Consider the following 24,274-nt stretch of genomic DNA (forward strand, 5'->3'; position numbering starts at 1 on the left):
AAAGTGACCACAGTGATTCTAAATCCAAATTCTTAAGTGTGAACTCAGCTCCTTACTATATTAATGTGCATTAAAAATTTTTTTAAAACGTTATTGGGTTGTTATTATACAAAATTGAGCACTCTGTTAAGCCAATAAGAAGGTGGATGTTTAATAATACTTCATGAATATCATAATCATATATGTTTGCCTGATTTAAAAAAAATCCTTCTAGCTGTGTGAGAGTATTTCCCACCTTTGTTTTTCTGACCCACGTTTCCTAAACAAGTGGTAGCTAGTTTAATTATCTCGCCAGCATACTACAATGTTTTGAAGGTATTAAACTTCGGCTGTATGTGGTTTTGTTTGGATTCTGTTGTAGTTTTTGCTTCAGTGTGGAAAAACAAGCCAGATGGAAGAGAGAAGGGAGTTCATGGTGTTTAGTTATCTTATGGGAAATCTGAAAGCAGCTTGACCAAATAAAACACTTTTCTCAAACATCTTTTTCTTCATTTGCCAATTCTACTGGTTAGGCAAAATTACCATAGGCTATTTGACACATGGAAGAACTTTTTCTGCCTAAGGAGGGGGAAATGGGATTCAGTTGGACAAGCAAGGAGTTGATTTGCTGCCCTATAGTCTTTATAGGGCAGAGGAAAAAACATTAGTAGTCTAGGGATGAGGTTTATAACGACCACTTCCAGAGAAACTGTTGGAACTATACACTATCACTTTTAAATATCTTTTATTCTAAAAATCTCAATGTCTCTAGATACTGAAACTGATATGGTAGCAAATGTTATGTATTTAGGAATTTGAGGAAAAAAAAACAGAAGGAAAGAAGACTGACTTTTTTTTTAGGACCTTGCATCCTAGATGAAATCAATTTTAGCAACCTATCCATTGAAATTCTCATTTCCAGACAGCACAGTGCTCACTGGAGTTTTTCATTTTTTCCCAATTGTCAATCAGAAAAGAAAAGAGAGCATTTACCCTCGATTAATTAAAAAAAAAACAACAACAGACATTTGGTGGTACATAAACATGAATTTTTTTACACCCAAAGAAATTGGCTTCCATTATTGTTTTCAAATATTAATAAAATTAAATACACAAGTTTGTCACTGTCGAATATATTTTTAAAGTAAACTCTGTGCTCAATGTGGGGCTCAAACTCACTACACTGAGATCAGGAGTCACATGCTCTACATACTGAGCCAGCCAGTTTCCCCTCACTGTCACAGATTTTTTAAGTAATCATTAAATGGCAGAAAACAAATAAACCAAACCAAAACAAAACAAAAAAGCAGCAACAAACCTAAAACATTTTGCAGAAATATTTTATACACTACTTTCTTAGAGTCTTATAAACATTTACCTAGATATAGTGGCTTTACTTTTAGTTTACCTTGTTTTTAAGACATTAAGGATAGGCTGTTAAAGTAGAATTTAATCATGAGATTAATGTTTAAGAGAATTTATAGAATAATCATTTAAATATGCTGTACCTCCTTTTCCTATCACCTTACTTTCATCTTTAGAGAGAATGTAATGGCTATTCTCTGTTGTCCACAGTATTCCAGATGCCTTACCAAGGAGAGAATCTATTTGTACTACAGTAAACAAAGTTCTATCGTAAAGAAAATTACAAAGCAGTTTAAATAACAGCATCAGTCATATTCTTATTTGAACCATGGGATGTCTTTTATTTAGTATAGAGTTCCTGGCAGTGTTCCTTGATCACAATCTGATTATTTTACATTTGTCTACTGTGAGTTTACACTGATCTCCTGACCTAGTCACCACAACAGCCTAGATTTTTCAACCTATTTACCAGTTTTCTCGTTTTTTCTCCAATTCCATTTTTTAAATGTTTATTTGTTTATTTTGAGAGAGAGAGAGAGAGAGAGAACAAGTGTGAGTGGGGGAGGGGCAGAGAGAGAGAGGGAGAGAGAGAATCCCAAGCAGGCTCCACGCTGTCAGTGCCTAGCCCAACTTGGGGCTTGATCTCATGAACCTGTGAGATCATGACCTGGGCCGAAACCAAGAGTTGGAAGCCTAACCAACTGAGCCACCCAGGCGCCCCTTCCAATTCCATTTTTAATATAATCAATCAATTAACACACTGGTCTCCCTTTCAATAGATTTTAAAAATTACTTTATATTAATATGTGCTATTCATATAAGATGAATACTATATGAATGTAAAATGATTTCTTAATCCCATTATTCATGTGGTTTATTTTAAAGTTGAAAATGTCTTTTAGTGAATCATCCATCTAGTGAATATGTTCTATTTTTGCCATTAGTAAACTAATGATGATAGTTTTGGAGTTTTTTCTATATGAAAAAGAAGAATATTTGTTTACAGTGATATGTAACTATGAATGTGTGTACCTGTCTGTTAGTGAATCATCCATTTAGTGAATCTGTTCTATTTTTGCCATTAGTAAACTAATGATGATAGTTTTGGAATTTTTTCTATATGAAAAAGAAGAATATTCGGTTATAGTGATATGTAACTATGAATGTGTATACCTTTATACAGCTTAAAGTATTTTCTATTCTTTTAATCATATACTTTTTATCATCATAATTTTAAAAATGAAAAATTTCTTTTATAGTTGCTATTAAAACTAAAAATGATTATATTGGTAGAGTTTGAACATTTTCAGTGACTCTGGCTTATAATTTCTATCTGTAATAATGTCAAAGCACTGTCTGGTTAAGGTTTCCCCATAAGATGGGGTTAAATTCAGTGGCTACACAATTCTTATGACCTTTTTCAGTTACTGGAGATAACTTAGTCATTTTCCGTTTCTCAGCTATAATATTTCTTTTGAATGTTGTGAACTTTTAAAAAATGTCACTAAAATGTTAACTATTTTTTTTCTTCACACATTTGTGGGTTTTGACTATACCAGCATGGGTGCTAAAAAGTCTATTGCAAATATCTTTAACAAACTCTATAACTACTTCTCAACTTATAGGTAATCCTATTTCACACTTGAATGCATGATTTATGGCATTGAATAATCTATGATCTAGTCTTCTGAAAGGACATGAGAAAAGATCACTGGTTTCCTTTTTTATTCATTATTATTTATTTTAAGTAGCTCACTTTTATTCTAACATTTTTACTATGGTGTTTATATACTTTTGGATGATTTTGTTAAACTCTCAGAGGGTGTGAAAAATATAACCATAAAAGCAGTGGAAGAACCCTACAAAAGACAAATGTGACAGACTTATCCATCTCAAAAGTAAAAACTTTTGTATGAAAAGTAAACAAACACATTTAAAATCCTTAAATAGAAATAGAAAAATATTATTAGCAAATACCACAGATAACTAGCAGATGTGGATCATTAGGAAATCAGGGGTTTATTCCCATTCATAAAACTATTAAGAGACAGTGCTTAGTTCTAAATCTAGAAAATGTGGTTCAAGAGGACATGCTCTTAACCTTTCCACTAAGAGTTAAAAGAAATATAAAATTATTTCCATTAGGTATGAAGGAGTTCTGAAACATGCCAATCCAAAAGTATTCCGCTCTGGCAGTTTGACTATTTTTAATTAAATGCTCTTAAAAAATGGCAAATACAAGAAAACCACTGTAACTTTCCTTTCTTACAAAAGCAGAAGATGAAATCCCGTTTGAAAGATGGTCCTCCTATACCAAAAAGAAAGTAACATTCTTGTCATCAAGGATAAAAAGTTGACAGTAAAAGAATACTATATAAACAGACCTTGTTAAAATAATTCTTACCCTCCTTTAGCCTCTCCATATATTTTAGTTACTTTTTCGCAATTGCCTTGCTGTTCTACGCAAGGTAAAAGACTGTAGGTTTCTCCAGTTTGGGGGTCTTCACTTATTATTATGGCCTCCATTTCATGAAAAACTTGTATTAAATAAATTTATATGCTTTTCTTCTGTTAATCTGTCTTAGATCAATTTAATTCTGAGGCCCAGCCAAAAGAAACTACAGTTAGGTAAAGGTAAAATTTAGACTCCCTTATACTAGTAATCAAAGCAAAATCATTAAAAGAACTAGATGACACTACAATTAGCAAAAATTTTTGTTCAGAAAAATGCATAATGACAGAAGTATATGATGAGGAAGATAGCAGTATGAATCAGGCCTCAAAAAACTCAAAATATGGTTCCCTCTGGCTCAGTAAGTTTATGTCTAATCATCTATTTTAAAAGTGAAAAACTGAAAGCAATGTAAATTACATGTTGACCTAACCACAGTGGCATATGATGCAGCCCTAAAATATGTTTGTGAAAGGTTTCAATAGCCTTGGGGAAATCCTTGCATTATATAATCTGTGTAACCATTTGTATGTAACACAAAAACAAGCAAGTGGCAGAAGGACAATATATACACAAAGGAATGCACAGCACAACAATTAGGAAATAAACAGATATTTCAAAACTAAACTGATGTTGGTGAGACCCAACTTCTGTCAATTATATACTCAGAATGGCTGTATAGACTTGCGAAAGTTTCAACCCCGGAGATAGGCTCTCCAACTTTGGGGCTGGAGGTTGGTATGGCTGAGTATTTAATAGGAGAAATATAAATCATAGGCCTCCCATAAACAATAGGTGTGGGCCTACTTTTTATTACCTTCTGGTATAATAATAAATAGATATAAATAATTATTTTTAAACCTTGTGTCTCATAAACCTAGAATCCTGTAAAAGCAACCACAAAACTTTTCTGTAGGATTATTTTCAGTTTTGAATAGATTTTTCTTAACTTCTGAAAATTCGTTCACAATAAAACATCACAAACCACTATGAGGGAGAATAAATATATGTAAACAACAGGAGAATTAGCAAACTCAAGAATATATGATAAAGCAATCTGATAACAGACTATCAAATACACATGAATAATATGATTTAATAAAAACCAAGATGAAAAATTTGGGAAGCACACACACACAAAGATTTTAAAGATTTTGAAAATACCCATGGACTTCTGGTTTCGGCTCTAATATATGCAGCACATGTGAACCATTGGTCCTGTGTTTTCAAGAAAAGGATGAACCAAGTGAAAATCAGTGGCTTTTCTTAGACCCATCTGAAAACCAAAGTTGCAGGGACAACCACCACTCTGATATCTAAAGGGACGGACACATCCAGAGATACACAGCAACTGAGATTTACTAACCTGGAGCAGAAGCCACTGGAGCCATAAACTGGTGGGAATACTTACGTGGTAAGTGCAACAGATTGCTGGAGGTGGAGCGTGCACTAGCCTGAAAGTGAGAAAGTCCTGGGGATACAAGCTTAAGGGGGTGCCACACTTTCATGGGCTTCCTCTTCAGTTACTTCACCACCTGAGTCTTCTTATGACGATCTTAGAAAGATCCCTATAGAAATCTAGTAAGGGGAGAAACCATTGCGAAACAATCCCAGAGCTTTTTCCACAGTGAAAGGTCTACTCACCAGGGACAGGACCTTGCCTGTTGCAATTCTAAAACATTATCACAGCTGAAGAAAAATGAGGCACAGAAAAATATAGGTGACTTTTTTTTAAGGGTGCATGTGTTAAGAAGGCTATAGTTATTATAGAGTTATAGAGTGGGCGTAAACATGACCTTTTATGACTATTAATATATGCCTATGTGATAATGTATTTACTCCTTGCAGTTATTCTCTGAAATAATTCTATTCATCCACTATTTATTACCACTATTATGTAGTAATGCATACCAGGCACAGTGGCAGAGCAAATAAACATATAAAAATACGCTCAATATTATTTGTAATTAGGGAAATGCAAATCAAGACAGCAATAAGATACCACTATACACCTATTAAAATGACTGAAATTTAAACAACTGGCAATGCAAATTGCTGGCGAGGATATGGAGCAACATGGACAGGAACAGAATTTATTCCTGGTGGGGAGGCAGAGTGGTCCAGCTACTTTGGAAGATAATTTGACAGTTCCTTACCAAGCTAAACTTTGTCTTACCATACAGTCCAGAAATCTTGCTCCTAGGTGTTTACCTAACTGATTTGAAACCAATGTCTACACAAAAACCTGCACACAAATGTTTAAACCAACTTTATGCATAAATGCCAAATTGTGGAAGAAACCAAGATGTCATTCAATAGGTGAATGGAAAAACAAACTGATGTATCTACATACTTGAATAATATTTATGACAGGGAGGAATGAGCTGTGAAGTCACACAAAGACATGGCTACTAAATATAATGTGATAGTCTAGATGGGATTCTAGAATAGAAAAAGTATAATTTGGTGAAAATTAAGGAAAAGTGAATAAATATGGTCTTAGTAGATAATAACGCATCAATATTGGTTTATTAATGGTAGCAAATATATTAATGTAAGATAATAGCGATAGGGAGAAGTAGATGTGGTATATGTGGGAACTGTTTGTGTTATCTTTGGCAACTTTTCTGTAAACCTAAAATTACCCTTAAATAAAGTGTTTATGAAACATCAATAATATTTCTGGAATTCATATATGCACATATACATAAATTCATTTAAATAAAAAATTGTAATGGTTAGACACAACTGAGGAACGAAGGGAGTAATGAGTTAATGTGAGGAATCAGAATACAATTCAAAGAGATGAATGGATGGAAAATATTTTTAAAAACTTTTGAAAACATGGAGAATATTCCAGAAAAACAAGAGTAACAAGACTAAAATATGAGAATTGTAGTTTACCATTTAAAAGTAGGAAAAGGTGAAAAAATATGTGATCATCTTAATAGACTGAGAAAAAGTGGATACAATTCGTGTGTATTTATCATAAACACTCTCAATACATTGAGATAAAAGTAAACTTCCATAATCCAATAAAGAATATTTTTTTTAAAAGCCATACTTACAGCTGAACTGTTGAAAGCTATCTATCCATGATTGAGAATGACGCAAGTGGTCTACTCCTCTAGTAAAGGAGACTTTTCCTCTATCCTCTGATATACTTGCTGGAGCCTGTGGATTAAACTGACAAAAGATAGATTAATAAGACAAAAAGCATACACATTTTATTTGATGTTAATATTTCTATGTGACATAGGTGGGGGAGTTTCGTGGAAGGAAATGAATACCGCAAAGAAAGGATTCTTATATATCATTTTAACAAAGAGTGATAAATCTTGAAGATATGACAAGACAAAAGAAAAAGGAGTTTGGGCTAGGGACAGTAAATTGTGGGAAAGTGACTAGGAAATATATTGAGAAAACTAATGGAAGATAAGGTTATTTTAGTAAGGTTTGTTTCTACAGATTCATTTCTGTCACTGATAACAAGGATATTCCTCTCTTCCTGGTACAGGGAGGACACCTTTCTCATGGGAAATTTATAACCTGATTTTAGGTAAAAAGGGAGAAGGCAGAGAGCCCTTCCTGAATCTGCTATTCCTAATCAATATGCCAAAGTGACATATTTTGGGGTGGTATGTTCTGATTCCTTATTTATAACCAGTGTTAAGACCACTGCTATTTAACCTAGTATTGGAATTCTTAGTCAATACAATAAGGGACAGAATGAAAAAGAAATTAAGAGTACAAATATTAGAAAGAAGAAATAAAATTGCAACCATATGAAGATAACATGCATTTAAAAAGTCCAAAATGATCTATAGATAAGCCACATTAATAAATAAATAATTTAGCAAAGTTAATGAACAAAAATAAATTATATTATAGATATCAGCAACAGATGGTTAGAAAACAAAAATTTTAAATGAAACTTCGGTGACATGAAAAATTATAGGGTACATTAAATAAAAACTTAAAATGTATATAAAAAATATAAAAAATCTCTAAAGAGATAACTACAAAAATTATTGAGAAAAAATAGGAATGAATCAAATAAATTGAAACATATGTTTACAAAGTGGAAGTCTAAATATTTTGAGTCAGTTTTCTCCCAATTGCTCTTTAAAGTCAAAGTAATCCCAATTAAAAATCCCAGCAGTTTGTGTGTGAAATTGACATGCTGACTTGAAAATGTATATGGAAATTGATAGCCAACACAATTAGAAATAAGAATGTAGCTAGCTATTGTAGGTAAGGTAGTATGGAAAATAAAGAGACAAATGAAAGAGAAGACATATCTTACAAATAGACTTCTCTTTAAGATAATGTAGTACAGTGGGAAAAGTTGGTCTTATCAACAAACAATGCTCATTCAACTGGTTTCCCATATAGGAAAAAAAAGAATCTTGACTGCTGTCTTACATTGCATATGAGGTCTATTCAGATGTACTGTAGATCTAAGAAAAGATTCTAGAAAAGAAGATACAGGACTATCTTCATGAGCTTGAGCTAGTCAAAAACTTCTTTAACAAGACTTACAAATGCTAACTAATAATGGGAAGTGATAAACTGGATAACGTTAACATTTAGAACTTATTTTTGAAGGATATCACTAAAAGAATGAAAAGGTATGTCACAGAGAGGGATGAAGATACTTGCAACACATACATCTGGAAATGAAATTCTACACATCCATGAAAACGAGGCAGATAACCCAATTTAAAATGGAGAGAAGACTTGAAATAGGCACATTAATTTTTTTTTAACATTTTTGTGTAGACAGAGAAGGAATAGGAGAGGAACAGATTGAGAGGGAGACACAGAATCTGAAGCAGGCTCCAGGCTCTGAGCTGTCAGCACAGAGCCTGAAGGTGGAGCTCAAACCCACGAACTGTGACATCATGACCTGAGCTGAAGTCGGACGCTTAACCCATTGAGCCACCCAGGTTCCCTGAAACACGCACATTTTTAAAAAGAGAGGATATCCAAATGGTCATAAACATATGAACAAGTATTCCATTTCATCATAAGTGATAACCAAATTAAAATCACAATATTATACTACTTCATTCCCATTAAGATGTATAAGGTTGGGGGGGGGGAAGACAATCATATCTTGGAAAAGATGTGGTAAAAATGAACCTCTCATATACTTTGGAAACTATTTGGTATATTCTGTAAAAATAAAGTACAGATAGTTTATGATTCAGCAGTTACTCTTCTAGGCATATAACTAACAGAAATACATACATATGTGTACCAAATGACATGCACACTGATGGATAGAAGCATTATTTATAATTGCTAAAATCTGGAAACAGCTCATAAATGGCCATCAGAAATAGAATGGATAAAATACATTGTGGTATATTTTTAAAATGGAATGTAAAAGAGAATCAGAACGAATGTCATACCAACCGCATTAAGCATAATGCTGAATGAATGAAGCTAGACACAGAAGGGGATCCTCTATGTGATTCCATTTACGTAGAGTTTAGAATCAGGCAAAGATGATCTTATAACGGTCTTAGAAGTCAGGATACTTGTGACCTGTAGACTCTGCAGTGAATATGGGGAATTGTGACTGGGCAGGGGCATGCACGAGCCTTCTGGCGGACTGGGCATGTTTTATTTCTTGATCTGGGTGCTTTTTAAACAGCAATGTTCACTTTTTGAAGATACATTACATTATACTTATTTGTGCATTTTTCTCCATGCTTTAATAAACACTTACCTAAACACATAGAGAATATTGAAGATTAAACACATGTCTCATATGAATTCCAGAAAAAAGGAAATAAAGAAAATGGAGAAGAGATACCCAAATAATCTTACCTGAGAATTTTCCAGGAATGAATGAGGACCTGAAGTCCTCAGAATTTTAAAACAAACAAAAAGAAGACCTCTCAGGTTTCCGTGTCAGGCATAGTTGTAAGTACTACAGAACAAAACAGACAAAAACTACTTCTACTAATCTAGATAAGAAATAAAGCAAGGTACAAAATAAAATATATAATATCAAATTTAATAAGTAGAAAAAGCAGAGAGAGAGGCTATGAAATACTGGGTTTGGGAGCAATGCGGAAATCCTAAATGGGGTTCCTCTTACTCAAGGTGGAGATATCAGAGGTACAGATGCAGGGAAGGGGGTAGATGTGATAGTGTGGTTGACAAAAGAGGAGAAAATAAGACTTCCTTCTACAAATACTGTAGCTAATTTTCTGTGGTAAGTGTGTAATTCAGTTACCTGTTACCCGACCGTGAGGTGCTTTGCCACAGAAGATGTGGAATGACTACATACATCAACTGTTAATATATGTCATTCATACTCTCCTTCTCTCTTTTTTGGTCTCATTGTCATTCTCCCTCTTGCTCCTCTTTTCCACCCCTCATTCCTCCCTATACACTTAGTAATGAAACTTGCTTTATTTTTTAATTAGTGTTTCTTTAATCTTCATTCCCTAATTATTTGGAAGAGAAAAAATACCAGAGGACCGTGCTATTTAACAAGACCAACAGGCAATAGAAATCACAAACTTCTCTCCAGTACTTATAAGGGTGTTGGATGAAGTTAATTCAAATAGACCTGAAGGTTAGGAGGACCCAACGAGCCCAATAATAGAGTTTTTACAAATCTCTAGGAGAAAGATAAATCTGAACCACCATCAAAGCTCTGATACTGTGAAAAAGAGGCACATGGTGTAGGATTGAGTAGAGGACAGAGGACTCCTGATTGCAGGGGAGGTGGCATTATAACCAGGATATTAGCAAAAGGACAGTTGAACACTGGGAGTCATAGAAAACAGAGTATGTTTTGAGTTTGAATTTTGTTTCAACATTTATTTTGAAAAAATTCCAACTCCAAATATCAATTGTTAGCATATTGTATCATTTGTTCTCTTCCTCTTTTTATCTTTCTCTCTGTTTCTCACTCTCTTATACTCACTCTCACACATGTATATACATACATATTTACATATTATGATGATGATGATGATGATGATGGAGTTACATATTGTGTAACCGGTTATCACAATCTTTTACCTTTAAATACTTCAGCACATATCTTCTGACAACAAAGATATTAACAATAAAACAATGATCAATTCCTGCAAAATTTACATTGTGACAATACCATTATCTGTAATGCAGTCCTTATTCTAATTTTTCTACATCCAGAATCATCTATTATCTCTAATTACCATGCTTGTTTAGTCTCCTTTAATCTATACTAGTTCCTCAGTCTTTCAGGACATTGACCTTTTCGAAGCTATGATTCAGTAGACTTAATTTCAATACTTGCTTATTCTTTATTCTAAATGCATACCTCTAATCACTATTACAAAAGTTATCAGGTCATTGTCATCTCATCACCCTCTGGCAGGAAACAATGTAATGCATTTTGTGTTTTTAATATCCCACTGTGGCTTGGAAAGACATTAAGCATCCCAGAAAAAATACAACAGTTGCTATCCTACCAAACATAAGAATAAAAATACCCTAATGACTCTTTGTGACTAAAATGTCCTAAGAAATGTGTTTTACTTTACATAATGAATAGATACCATATTATTTATAATTTCATGAAAACTATGGACATGACAAATTAGAATAGAGCCATTTTAACTTTCATTCCATTATGAGTTTGAGAAAGAAAACACAGCTTTTAACATTGTATTGACTTTATCTCAATTGTAATTCAAATTTCAAACACATTCATCATAATTCCAAGGAAATGGCATATATAAATTGTTCTTTAGTTCAGATTAATTTTAAATCAGCTTTGCAAACCATACAACACAGAATATAAAAGTCTAAGTGGACATTAGGTGACTCTGCTGCAGAGGAGTAGTTTCAGATATTTTTGTATTCTGAAAGCCATGATCTGAACATGGTTTCAGTGCAGATCAAATACACTTAAGAGCCATCTCATATTCATTCTATCTTTAGGTGGAAAATGCTTGGAATACTAAATAACTGTTTTCATTTCTATATAGCAAGGATGGCAATCTTCTTACTTCTGCTTGCATAGGATTCAAAAGAAAGCAAGTTGTTAATTAGAAGATGTTATGCACAGTTAAGAACATATGATTACGTGCTTCATTCTTTCACCCAACAGTGTAATGACTGCAGAAGTTTAGCTCTTTGATCATTGTCACCTCTTCAACGTGGTTATTTGAGCCATTAAATTTTGTGTCTCTCTAGATTCCTGTTAACATCACCCCATTTCTCAAATGTCACAGTTTAAGATTTAATGTTTAATTTAGAGTCCAGCTTTTTGGTCTTTTCCAGACCTAATTTGTCTCTCTTCATGTACTTGTTTATCATTCTCCTTCTGCAAATTATTTGCAGTATTAGTGATTTTTAACCATTTATTTTATGTTCATACCATCCTCAGTGATAATAATGTATAGATCCATTCTTGAACAATTTACCATAAATGTCTTATTTTTTATTTAATGTATATTAATGTACAATAATGTATAATAATGTATATTAAAGAGATGAAATGAAATTACATGCACAAATGTTTGGTAACTTAGAATTTAGAATGGAAACATATAAGACATGGCAACATTTGAGTTTAATAAAAAGTTTCCATCCAAACATTTGTCAAACAGCATACCAGTATATCTCTAATTTAATCATTATGGCTATTTGAATTATTTAATTTGTAACAGGCAAGCTTATTATTGTTATTATTAAAAATTTACCAATCTATTCTTTTTTGTCTACTCTTTCAGATGAATTTTGGAATCACTCCACATATTTTAATAGACTTCTTTAGAGCAGTGTTCTGTTCGTAGCAAAATCATGGAAAATACAGAGAGGCCCCATATACTCCCTGCCCCACCGCAGCCTCCCTCACTATCAACATCCTGCAGCACAGGATACATTTATTACAATTAGCGAACCTATACTGACACATCATTATCACCGAAAGTTCATAGGTCACATTAAGGTTCACTTTTGATGCTGTAAATTCTATGGGTTTGGACAAATGTTAATGACATGTATTTACCATTACAGTATCACACAGAATGGTTTCACTGCTCTAAAAATTCCTTTGTGTTCTACTTATTCATCCCTACTTCCCACTAACTCCTGGTAACCAGTTATCTAGTTACTGTCTCCATAGTTTTGTTTTTCAGAATCTCATGCAGTTGTAGTCACACATTATGCAGTCTTTTAAGCTCGACTTCTGTCAGCTAGTATGCATCTAAGGTTCTTTCATGGCTTTTCATGGCTTGATAGTTCATTCTTTTTGGCACCAAATAATATCCCATTGCTAGATGTACCAGTTTATTTATTCATTCACCTACTGAAGGATATTTTTGTTTTCTCCAAGGTTTGAGAGTTATGTACCAAGCTGCTCTAAACATCTGTGTGCAGGTCTTTTGTAGACATAAGTTTTCAACTCATTTGGGCAAATACCAAAGAGTGTAGACTGTATGGTAAGAATATGTTTAGTTTTGTACGAAACCACCGAACTCTCTCCCAAGGCGGCTACACCATTTTACATTCTGACCAACAACGAGTGAGTTCCAGTTGCACCACATCCTTACCAACATTTGGTGACATCAGTATTTTGAATTTTGGCCATCTGAATAGGTATGTAATGACATCTTGTTTTAATTTACAATTCCCTAGTGACAAATGGTGTTGAACATCTTTCACAAGCTTATATACCATCTGTACATCTTATTTGCTGAGATGTCTGTTCAGATCTTTTGCCCATTTTTAAATCAGAACGTTCAGTCTCAAGAGCTCTTTGTATATTTTAGATAATAGTTCTTTATCATATGTCTTTTGCAAATATTTCCTCCCAATCTGTGGTTTGTCTTCTCATTTTCTTGACAGCATCTTTGACAGAGCAGAAGGGTTTGTTTGTTTGTTTGTTTGTTTGTTTTTTGTTTTTTAATTTTAATACAGGCTTGCTTATCAAGTGTTTCTTTCATGGGTCATGCTTTTGGTGTTGTATCTAAACAGTTACTGCCAAACTCAAGGTCACCTAGATTTTTTTCCTATGTTATCCTCTAGGAATTTTGTATTTTTGCATTTTACCTTTAGGTCTATGATCCATTTTTAGTTAATTTTTTGTGAAGGGTGTAAAGTCTGTGTTTAGATTTATTTTTGAGCACTTGGATATCCACTTGTTCCAGCACCATTTGTTGAAAAGGCAATCTTTTCTCCATTGTATTGTCCTTGCTCCTTTGTCAAAGATCAGTTGACTATATTTGTGTGGATTTTTTTCTGGGCTCTTTATTTCATTCCATCTATCTCTTTATCTGTTCTTTCACCAATATCACATTATCTTGATTATTGTAGCTCTATGGGAACTCTTGATGTTGGATAGTGCACATATTTTTTGATAGTGAACAGTAGCCATGTTTTAGAATCATATATTTAACTTTATAAAAGGACCATGGCAGCATTCTATTTTTTTCCTATATTGAAATTAATTTACAAAACATTATCAGAAGTTCTTTCTAGAAATTTGAAGACTTTTTAGCATTCTCATATAAAACAATACAATAAAAAATCATCTTAGGTACCAATTTATGAAGAATAAGAATAATTTCCTAAAAATAAAATCCTAGGCCTGATATAACTTGTCTTTTCTTCTGTTTATTCTAATTCTCTACTTTAAAAACAACATTTAAACATTTAAATTTGCACGAGCCCGTAATGTGAAGATATGATATTTCATATATTCATATTTTTGATACTCATTTTATTTTTACAAATCTAATTATTCCAGTACCAAACCCTTGAGTGCATCCTTTTCCTGTTGACTTGAATGCCAATTTTACCATATGCTAAATGCCTATGTTTATTTTAAGCCTAGCAAGCTACTTTTCCGCTGAATTTACCACCTGTTTTTGGGCTTGAGCCACATTGTTTTAAATATATAGATTTATATTATTTTATAATATCTGGTGCTATGCCACCTCTCTAAATATTTTTTAGGTGGACGTTCAATTTTGGGGTCCAGAAACCTTTGGGGAAAGGTATAGAAAGAACTAGTGGGGTGAATAGCCATGGGAAGAGTTTCAGTTATTTCGTCTGCTATAGATAAAGCTTGATACCTCTACTCTACTTCTACTTCCCAAATGCAGGCATAGTAGAATCTTGGCTTTTGTCTGACTTCTAAAGTCAGAAATAAAATTGGCCATGCTCATTTCTAAGTTTGTTCTATGTACTGTGCCAGGATTGAAACTTGGGGCCTTTCAAAACTACTGATTCCAGTATTTCATTCCCAATGATACCATACTACTTCCTCATTTCTAGATCAAGAATGACAAAATGCTGGAAGTCAGTATTTTTTCTTGGAACTTGGCTGAAGATGGGAGACAGGAGGCTTAAATCAGCAGCCCTCTAAAGTCCCCTTCAGTCCATTCCTATCACTATTATATCAGTAATTCTTTCATCAGATAAGTGTCCTATCCCTGTTTTTCAACACTAACACATGATTTTCTGTAATCGTATATTTCCTTAGTCATTTCCATGAGAATATGAGTAAGAGGAACATTTGAAGCCACTTACAGAGAAAAACAAACAAAAAGATATCAGATGGAATTTCCCTCAATTACATTTTATATAATTTATAAATTTATATGCATCTGGATTTATCTTTTAATCCTTTTCAACTATTACAATAGAAGATTACTCCTTTTTTCCTTCTAATACCAATACCTCCATGTATCTTTTTTTTAATATGAAATTTATTGTCAAATTGGTTTCCATACAGCACCCAGTGCTCATTCCAACAGGTGCCTTCCTCAGTACCCATTACCCACCCTCCCCTCCCTCCCACCCCCCATCAACCCTCAGTTTATTCTCAGTTTTTAAGAGTCTGTTATGATTTGGCTCCCTCCCTAACTTTTTTTTTTCCACCACGTATCTTAAGCTATGGATTTTATTGCTGCTGTATTTTCTGGAACATTTCACCGTCCGTTATCCCCTTTCACTCTCAATTATGGGATGATTTCCATTGTCTCTTAAATACTTTCAAATCTCTTCTGCTAAATATATATATATATATATATATATATATATATATATATATATAACATATATGTGTATATATATATATATATGTATATACCAATATTTCCAGAACCTTCATTTACCTTTAGCTATTTCTTTATCTTTTCTATTTTTGAAGCTATATCTTAAAAAAAAATTTCTCCTTAATGCTGTACTTCGTTACCTCTTCTCAATTTCCTCCAATCTAGCTTATAACCACTTTAGTTTACCTCAACTAAGTTAATCAATGTGCTTCTTTTCTCTCAATATGAAGAACATTTGTCAGTCTACTTATTTTTTTTTATTTAAAACATTTTTAGTGTTTATTTATTTTTGAGAGAGACAGAGAGCGTGAGCGGGGGAGGGGCAGAGAGAGCGGGAGACAGAATCCGAAATAGGCTCCAGGCTCTGAGCTGCCAACACAGAGCCCAACACGGGGCTCAAACTCACAAATTGTGAGGTCATGACCTGAGCTGAAGTTGGACGCCCAACCGACTGTACCCAGGCGCCCCTGTCAGTCTACTTATTATTAGACTTCTCAGCAGGGTTGAAATCTCAGTACATTCTCTTGTGCATTCTTCTCTTGGCTTCCCTGATAACTACTCCAATCTCTCCACCTGCTCCATTTCTCTATCTTTTATAGGCTCCTTCCCCATACATTGCAATGAATTTTAGAGTTCTTAATGGCTTGACCCTGGATCCTTCTCTTGTGCCATAATCTCTCAATAGTCTATTTGTACATAACCTTGTCATTTTCATCTTTAACCCATTCTTCTCTGAGCATCAGGCTTGTAGAGTCTTCCCTGCTTCTGGAAGGTAATTTAATCTGAAAGCCTCTTGCTGAGTAATTCTTATTTAAAAAAACAAACAAAAATAAATAATTCCCATTGGAATTAGTGATACAAAATCATTTCAATATTTAGATAAGTATACATATGATACTCAGTATCTGTACAATAAAAACATTAATGCAAAGTATATTAATGAATAACTTTTCCAAAAAACAAATCAGAAAATCATCTCTCATCCTCTTTTTAGGAGGCTTCAATGGTCTCTCATCACTTTTAGCACAAAGACTAAAATTCTTAACATGGCCTACTTACCTCTACACCATCACCTTACATGATACCTCCCTTCCTCTATGCCACTCAAGGCCCATTAGTCTTCTTTCAGTGTCTAGAATGTGCAATAGGTCTTTGCTTATGTTGGTCTCTGAACCTGGACTACCTCACTCCATCTTCCTCTTCATCGTAGACTAACTAGGGTCTGTCCTTCCTTCAGATTTCCATTCTATCATCACTCCCTTAATGAAGCCTATGATTGCCTTTACTTAGTCAGGTCTTCCTATTTGTTTCTGGGTAGCTTTCCTTGAGAGTTCTTATCACTGTTTGATTTTACATTTATATATTCGATCATTCGATTATTGGCAGTAGATTTCACAAGGCCTGGAATTTTGTCTTGTTTGTTGGCAGTTTTATCATTAGACCCTAGTACAGTGCCTGGCATGTTGTAGCCACTTGATATTCACTTGTGGAATGAATGAAAGGAGGAATAAGTGGAATTTCCCCAGTTTTCCTTTTTTAAATTATGAAACATTTGGGTTATGACTGTAATTCTGTGAATGTTGATGTTATTCTTTTGAATTATTTTCTAAAATATTTATATTTTCCTTAATTTACTAGCTTTTTCAAAATGCTCTTTTAAAATTTTGGAATGATTGACATTTAAACTCAGCTTTATTTAGGGGCACCTGGGTGGCTCAGTCGGTTGAGCGTCTGACTTCAGCTCAGGTCATGATCTCGCGGTTCGTGAGTTCAAGCCCCGCGTCGGGCTCTGTGCTGACAGCTCAGAGCCTGGAGCCTGTTTCCGATTCTGTGTCTCCCTCTCTCTCTCTCTGACCCTCCCCTGCTCATGCCCTGTCTCTCTCTGTCTCAAAAATAAATAAACGTTTTAAAAAAGTATTTAAATAAAAAAATAAAAAAATAAACTCAGCTTTATTTAGTTCTAATTTTATTACATTTTTTCTGAAATGTATTTATTGTTTTATGTAATAAATAAATACTAGCACTTTTCCCTTATGTTATTATTCAAATTAATGTTATTTTCCGTATGCTGCTTTATATTTATTGGAAATGTATAAATATATTTCTGTTTACTAATGCATTTAAAAGAGGATATGTATGAAAAATTTATATTTTCTGACAACAAGGTGTGGGGTTGCCAGACTCTGTTCTCTGTTTTCTGATCATGAAAATGATCTTCCTTTTAATTTTGTCCTGCTGGAATAATATATCCCAGCGAATTTTCAGTGTTTTTTCAGACCACTACTAGACTGAGGGCTAATTTCACAATTCTTTAGCTATAAGAATGAAAATTTATTTTTATGTAACTTGCTTTAAATATTTACTTTTGGGGAGACACTATACAAGATAATGATAATAATAATACTTGAAACATATATGATGTTTTAGTATGGCAGGCTTGATATATTTAAACCATATTAACTAATTTAATTCTCAAAACAATACTCCAAAATAGTTACTATTTTATCATCTTTGTTTTTTAAATGTGCAAAACAAAGCACAGGGAGAATGGTTAAGTTACTTAAGGACACGCAGAAAGCAGATAGCAAGGATGGGATTACAACCAAAAGCCCATGCTTTTAACCACTAAGTGTATTGCTTCTCTAGAACAAAGATTACTTTACATACTTTAATTCAATTGATATACCCAGAAAGTAGGTATTGGGTAGATGACATTAACTCCATTTGAAAATGAGGAAACTAAAGTTCAGAGAAGGGGAATAACCTTCCAAAGGTCACAGACATTTGAAGTGTCCAAGTTCAAAAATGCACTGAGTTCTATTAATTATCCTTCTACATGAAGCTGACTCTAAACTTGTAACTCTCATCCTATCACATGCAGACAATGAAAACTATAAATCTGAGAATGCAGTATTCTCAACAATTTGTACTTAACTACTCATCTAAATTCCCAAATTCTTTATGTATCCTATTGTACTGTGTTCTTGGAGAGAGGGGCATGAGAACAAACAAAAGTTAAGTGTCCATAGCACTATGTTAGGACTCGTACCTACTTTATAGGAAGCACCTCAATGAATATGAGTTGAATGAATATTCTATAATTTTGTTTTTAGTGATCTTTTTGCAAGAGATTTAGTAGACACCCCTTACAACAAATGAAAATCAGACACTATTTCTTGATTTTTTTTTTTTTTGATTTTTAGATTTTTGCCTGCTCAATGTTTTCATTGGTAAGTGAATGGTGAATGTAAATGGACTTTATCCCATTACTGCATGTTCATAGTACCAAATATAATTTTGGGCAGGTTATATATATTTAATCAATATTTGTTGAAATGATAAATGTTAAGAGAAGGAACATCTGAAAAGTCAGTATCTACCTTCATTGGTAGCAAAATTTATTTTGAGAATAAAGATTATTTGATATTAATATATACAAAAAGCTATATATTTATTTTAAAAGCATGTTCAAAGTTTCACAAAAGATATTTGTCTCTCTCAAATATGTATACCCTTTGGCAAAACTATTAAACATGCTTTAGTTAACCTGATGACTGGTAATTATTTTTTACTTTAAAGCACATTTATAGATATTAACCCTAGGAATCTAAATGTGTATGATATTAATGAGTGGTATTGATAAATTGTAAGTTATTTACATTAATGAGTTCCTTATAGAGTTATAAAAATAATTTTTCAAAGTTTATAAATGATATAATTAAAATACGCTATTCTTTTGTTTGAATAGCTCAGTCCATTTTTAAGACATTCTGTTCTGAAGAGGACATTCAATGTCACTCTACCAAATCCTTCCTTGGTCAAGAGAGAGAACACTTTTACTACAGGACAAAAACCCAAACAAAAACACGCAGGAAGCAAAGTAAAATCTTTTAAATGGTAAGTGTGCTGGTTCTCACTGAATCATAGGGTTGCCACATTTTTACAGTCCGTAAGTTAACTGTCATATGGAATCTCTGAGACAAATATTTTTTTTTAATCTTCAAAGCAATGCATTTGTATCCCTGTTCTAGAGATTGGTTATGTTTATAACTACAGAGAGTAATTAACATATTTAGTAAGGGCCACTCTGTATGCTGCTAGAAGTAAGTGTTGACTGGTCAAAAATAGCCATTATATTTTCCTTTTAAGAAGTCTACTCTTCATTTGTCTTTAATGCTAAGGTAGAAGAGTTACCTTAATAAGGTGAAGTTGACAGCCTTTGTTAAATTAACCTATCTTTTAAAACAAAGAGATCTAAAAAATAATGCCATGTTCTACTCACTTATTGTGAGATCACAGCTCGGTGAAACATTTTGGCTTTTTCAAACAAATTGTATAATCAAGCAAGCTTGGACTAAGAATATTCTTATGTAAATAGTTAATAGATATGGGTTAAACACAGAGTGTATGGTAATGACCAACAGTGGTTTAGACTTTTCAGTGTTTGCATGTGTGTGTGTGTGTGTGTGTGTGTGTGTGTGTGTGTAAAGTAGGCCTGGGCTTGAATAATTTGATGTTATTATATTCCAGACAAAGACTGCTTTTTATTTCAGTATCCACACCACAAAATGGCATTGTATTTCAGGAACATACTGAGATTATATTAATTTCTAGGGAATTATAAACAAAAAAGTACTTATTAAAATAATAAAGTGTAGAGTTTAATATCTGATATATTGTTAGACTACTTGTTGGAGCAGTAGATCAAATTTATCTAGATGCCATCAGAGTCTATTCTTTCAGCCTAGACTTCTGCCGTGCATAATGTTAGCCACTAGTCACATGTGACTATTGAGCGTTTATAATATGGCTGTTTCAAGTTGATATATGCTTTAAGTCTAAAAGGCACACCATGGGGCGCCTGGGTGGCGCAGTCGGTTAAGCGTCCGACTTCAGCCAGGTCACGATCTCGCGGTCCGTGAGTTCGAGCCCCGCGTCAGGCTCTGGGCTGATGGCTCGGAGCCTGGAGCCTGTTTCCGATTCTGTGTCTCCCTCTCTCTCTGCCCCTCCCCGTTCATGCTCTGTCTCTCTCTGTCCCAAAAATAAATAAAAAACGTTGGAAAAAAAATAAAAAAATAAAAAAAATAAAAGGCACACCAGATTTTGAAGACTTAGTTTGACCAAAAAAAAAAAAGGGTATAAAATATCTGGTTAATAATATTTTTTAAAATGTAATACATTTAATACAGGTATTTCAGGTATACTGGGTTAAATAAAATATACCATTATGATTATTTTCATCTGTTTATTTTTACATTTTAATATGGTCATAGGCTCATATTATATTTCTATTGGACAGTGCTAGTCTAGGATATCCATATTTTGGAGTAGTGATTTCGTCAGCAAATATATTGGAAAACAATGTCTACAATAATGTTTTATTTTCAATTCCATTTCACACATTATACTTTCACTTCTATTACACATTTTGTTATGACAGGGCGCAATAGCCCATTAACTACTCATTGTCATCATTAGTTATTAATATGTAGTACTTCTTTAAAATGCAAAGAAATGAAAGCTATTTCATGTCATTTGAAACTATTGCCTTGACTTTTGTGCCACAATGTCATAATTTTCAATTCTGTATCTAGTTGTTTGAGCCCATAAGAGGTTGTTATTGTCATTTCTCAGGTCATATTTATTTAGATTTACCCATATACTTATCTGTTCCATTGCTCTTTCTTCCTTCTTGCATTTCTGTGCTCCTCTTTGGGATCATTATTCTTTCTAATGAATTTCTTTTCATATGTGTGTTCATGCAGGTTTACTGTTGATGAGTTCTCTCCTTTTTTGTTTGTTTGGAAACATTTTTATTTCATCCTCATTTTTGAAGAATATTTTTACTGGGTGAAGAATTAGAGGTTCACACATTCTTTTGGCACTTTAAAAATGTCATTGCATTGTATAATGCCTTCTATGGTTTCTGATGAAATGTTTTCCCTTTGAAAATAATGTGCCTTTTATTTATCTGGCTGCTTTTTCAAATTTTCCTTATGCATTTTAAAAGATTATTTCTAATGTCCCTAGGTTTTCCTGCCCCCACCTCGTTTCTATAGAACCGAAGAAAGACAAAAATCTCAGTTTAGATTTCTTTAAAAATTTTATTTTAATGTTTTTATTTTATTTTTGAGAGAGAGACAGAGTGTGAGCAAGGGAGGGGCAGAGAGAAAGGGAGACACCGAATCTGAAACAGGCTCCAGGCTCTGAGCTGTCAGCACAGAGCCCAACGTGGGGCTTGAACTCACGGAGTGCGAGATCATGACCTGAGCCGAAGTCGGACGCCCAACCGACTGAGCCGCCCAGGCTCCCCTCAGTTTCGATCTCTATCCAGTTTGTGGTTGTCTTCTGTGCTGCCTAAAAACTAAATTCCTCCAAGGGAATGTGAGGGAATGTCCTCCAATGCTATTCCCTGCTCACCCTTCTCACCAGGTTTCTGAGCCTTACAAGACCTGAGGTTGTCTGTGTAGCTCTCCATTCTCTTATATAAAGAAACAAGTAAATTCTCTAATTTTTCTAAGAGACTTGCTCTGGAACAAGTTACTCTGCCATATCTGAAAATTCTTCCTTTACTATAGTTTGCCTTCTGTCCCTTTTACCTCTAAAACAAGTCCAGAAATCCTATATCTTTTATGAATATTTATAACTGAAAAGATATATTAGATATCATATATCTTGACACATTTATTCAATATCCTACTCAAAAGTTCATATTATTTTTTAAGGGAATGTATTTCCCTATTAAACTTACTTGCAAATCTATTTCTTTGAAGATTATTATTGTCATATTACAAACTATTTATATTTACATGGTGTCACACAAAAATAAGTACTTCAGAAATATTTTAGTATCCCAGATATGCCCACCCACATCCCAAACCTTTTGTGACATAAACCTCCAGAAGATAAAATCAGACCAGCTCCTTGTTCAACATTACCATTACAGAGAAACAAAAGACAGTCTATCTTTTCTGTTTATATACGCCTATCATTCCCACCAGACAACCTCAAAACATGACATTATATTTCCATTCGGAATTATTCTGCATTTCAATCAGTATAGTGTCATTTGGAGGCGCCCTTCTTTAATTAACTTTCAGGAAAAAACAGTTTTATTTCACAATTATAGAGAAACTTAATGCTTGGCTGAACTAGTACACTAACACTAAAGAGAAATGAGTGAGTTACCATATGCAAAGAGCTTCTATCAACTCCACTCAGGTTTGGGTGAAGGGGAACAAGCTAGATAACAGAAGTCTGTTAGATGATTGAAAGTGGGGAAAGAATTGCCATCTGAACGTTCAATAGCAGGAGTGATGTCACCAGAACAAAGTGCTGAACTTCACAGGTTTACCCTAGATCAACTAAGCCACATTCTGTTCACTGTTCTTGGTCATCATGGAAATGAACATGAAATATTTTTGTTGCGTGTAGCCTCACGTACGTAAGACTTAGTGAAAGAATTGATATTTCTTCTGAGATGAAATCTGGTATAGTCTCTTCTGTGTTGCAAGTACATTTTGTAATCGTTTAATTATAAAAAATCTTAATCCAAGAATATTAATCAATGAAAAAATTAGTGTATTAAATTATATTTTGAAATTTTGAATGGCTTATTTGGTTGCCATTTCTTTCCTGTTTTCTCAGTTGGGTTAAATTCACTATTATTATAACATAATATCCAAACAACTGCAGGTATAATATATATCGAATATACACTTTAACTACTTTAACTCTCCTGCAGAGTCATTAGGACAATCTAAAAGCTAGGACTATCACATAATATGAACTACTTGATATAAATGATACTTAGTCAGTCTGGTTATAAAAAAAAGTATTTTGTGAATTTTTTTATCATTTTTATTTGAGGTAATGAACTAGAGGAGCAATCTGAAAGAATATTTTGGCTTCAGTTGAGAAGTACAATAGAGACACCACTTACTGAAACAGCTTTTCTTTCCCCACAGATATATTCTAAAGGTATTATCTATTAATATAAAGGTAAGCTGACAGTTCTCTCACAAAGAAGTAATTCCATTTTGATGATGCCCTCCATCAGCTACTCAAAGGAATATAATTGCTCTTCTAACCTCAAGAGATAGAAAAATCTGTTCTTGCAAGACATTTAATTCTCTATTTTTTTTCTCAAAATTTTCATATTACAATAGTGGTATATATATTCACTGCATTCTTTCTCAATATATATTACTAGTGCTTCCGTATAAAATACAATGCTGTATATTATAAAGACATCTGAAAACCCTTTCTTTTTAACTTTAGAATCTCATTCTCTAACCGGAGAATGCAATTATTTTCCAGATACTAGGTGTGCTGAAAATAAGTACATGATGTTATTATGTGTGTGTTATCCACTTGACTTATTTTCTTACTCGTCAGTTCT

General features: G+C 33.5%; 1 protein-coding gene across 1 annotated transcript in view; it reads left to right on the top strand.

Moving 5' to 3' along the window:
* STPG2 (sperm tail PG-rich repeat containing 2) overlaps positions 1 to 24,274 on the top strand; it is a 614,041-nt gene that overhangs the window by 514,670 nt on the left and 75,097 nt on the right. The window contains 1 exon segment of the mRNA XM_042984154.1: positions 19,622 to 19,770. Within this exon segment, the coding sequence (XP_042840088.1) occupies positions 19,622 to 19,770 (149 nt within the window).

This window comes from Panthera tigris, chromosome B1, assembly GCF_018350195.1.
Source record: "Panthera tigris isolate Pti1 chromosome B1, P.tigris_Pti1_mat1.1, whole genome shotgun sequence".
Taxonomy (NCBI): domain Eukaryota; kingdom Metazoa; phylum Chordata; class Mammalia; order Carnivora; family Felidae; genus Panthera; species Panthera tigris.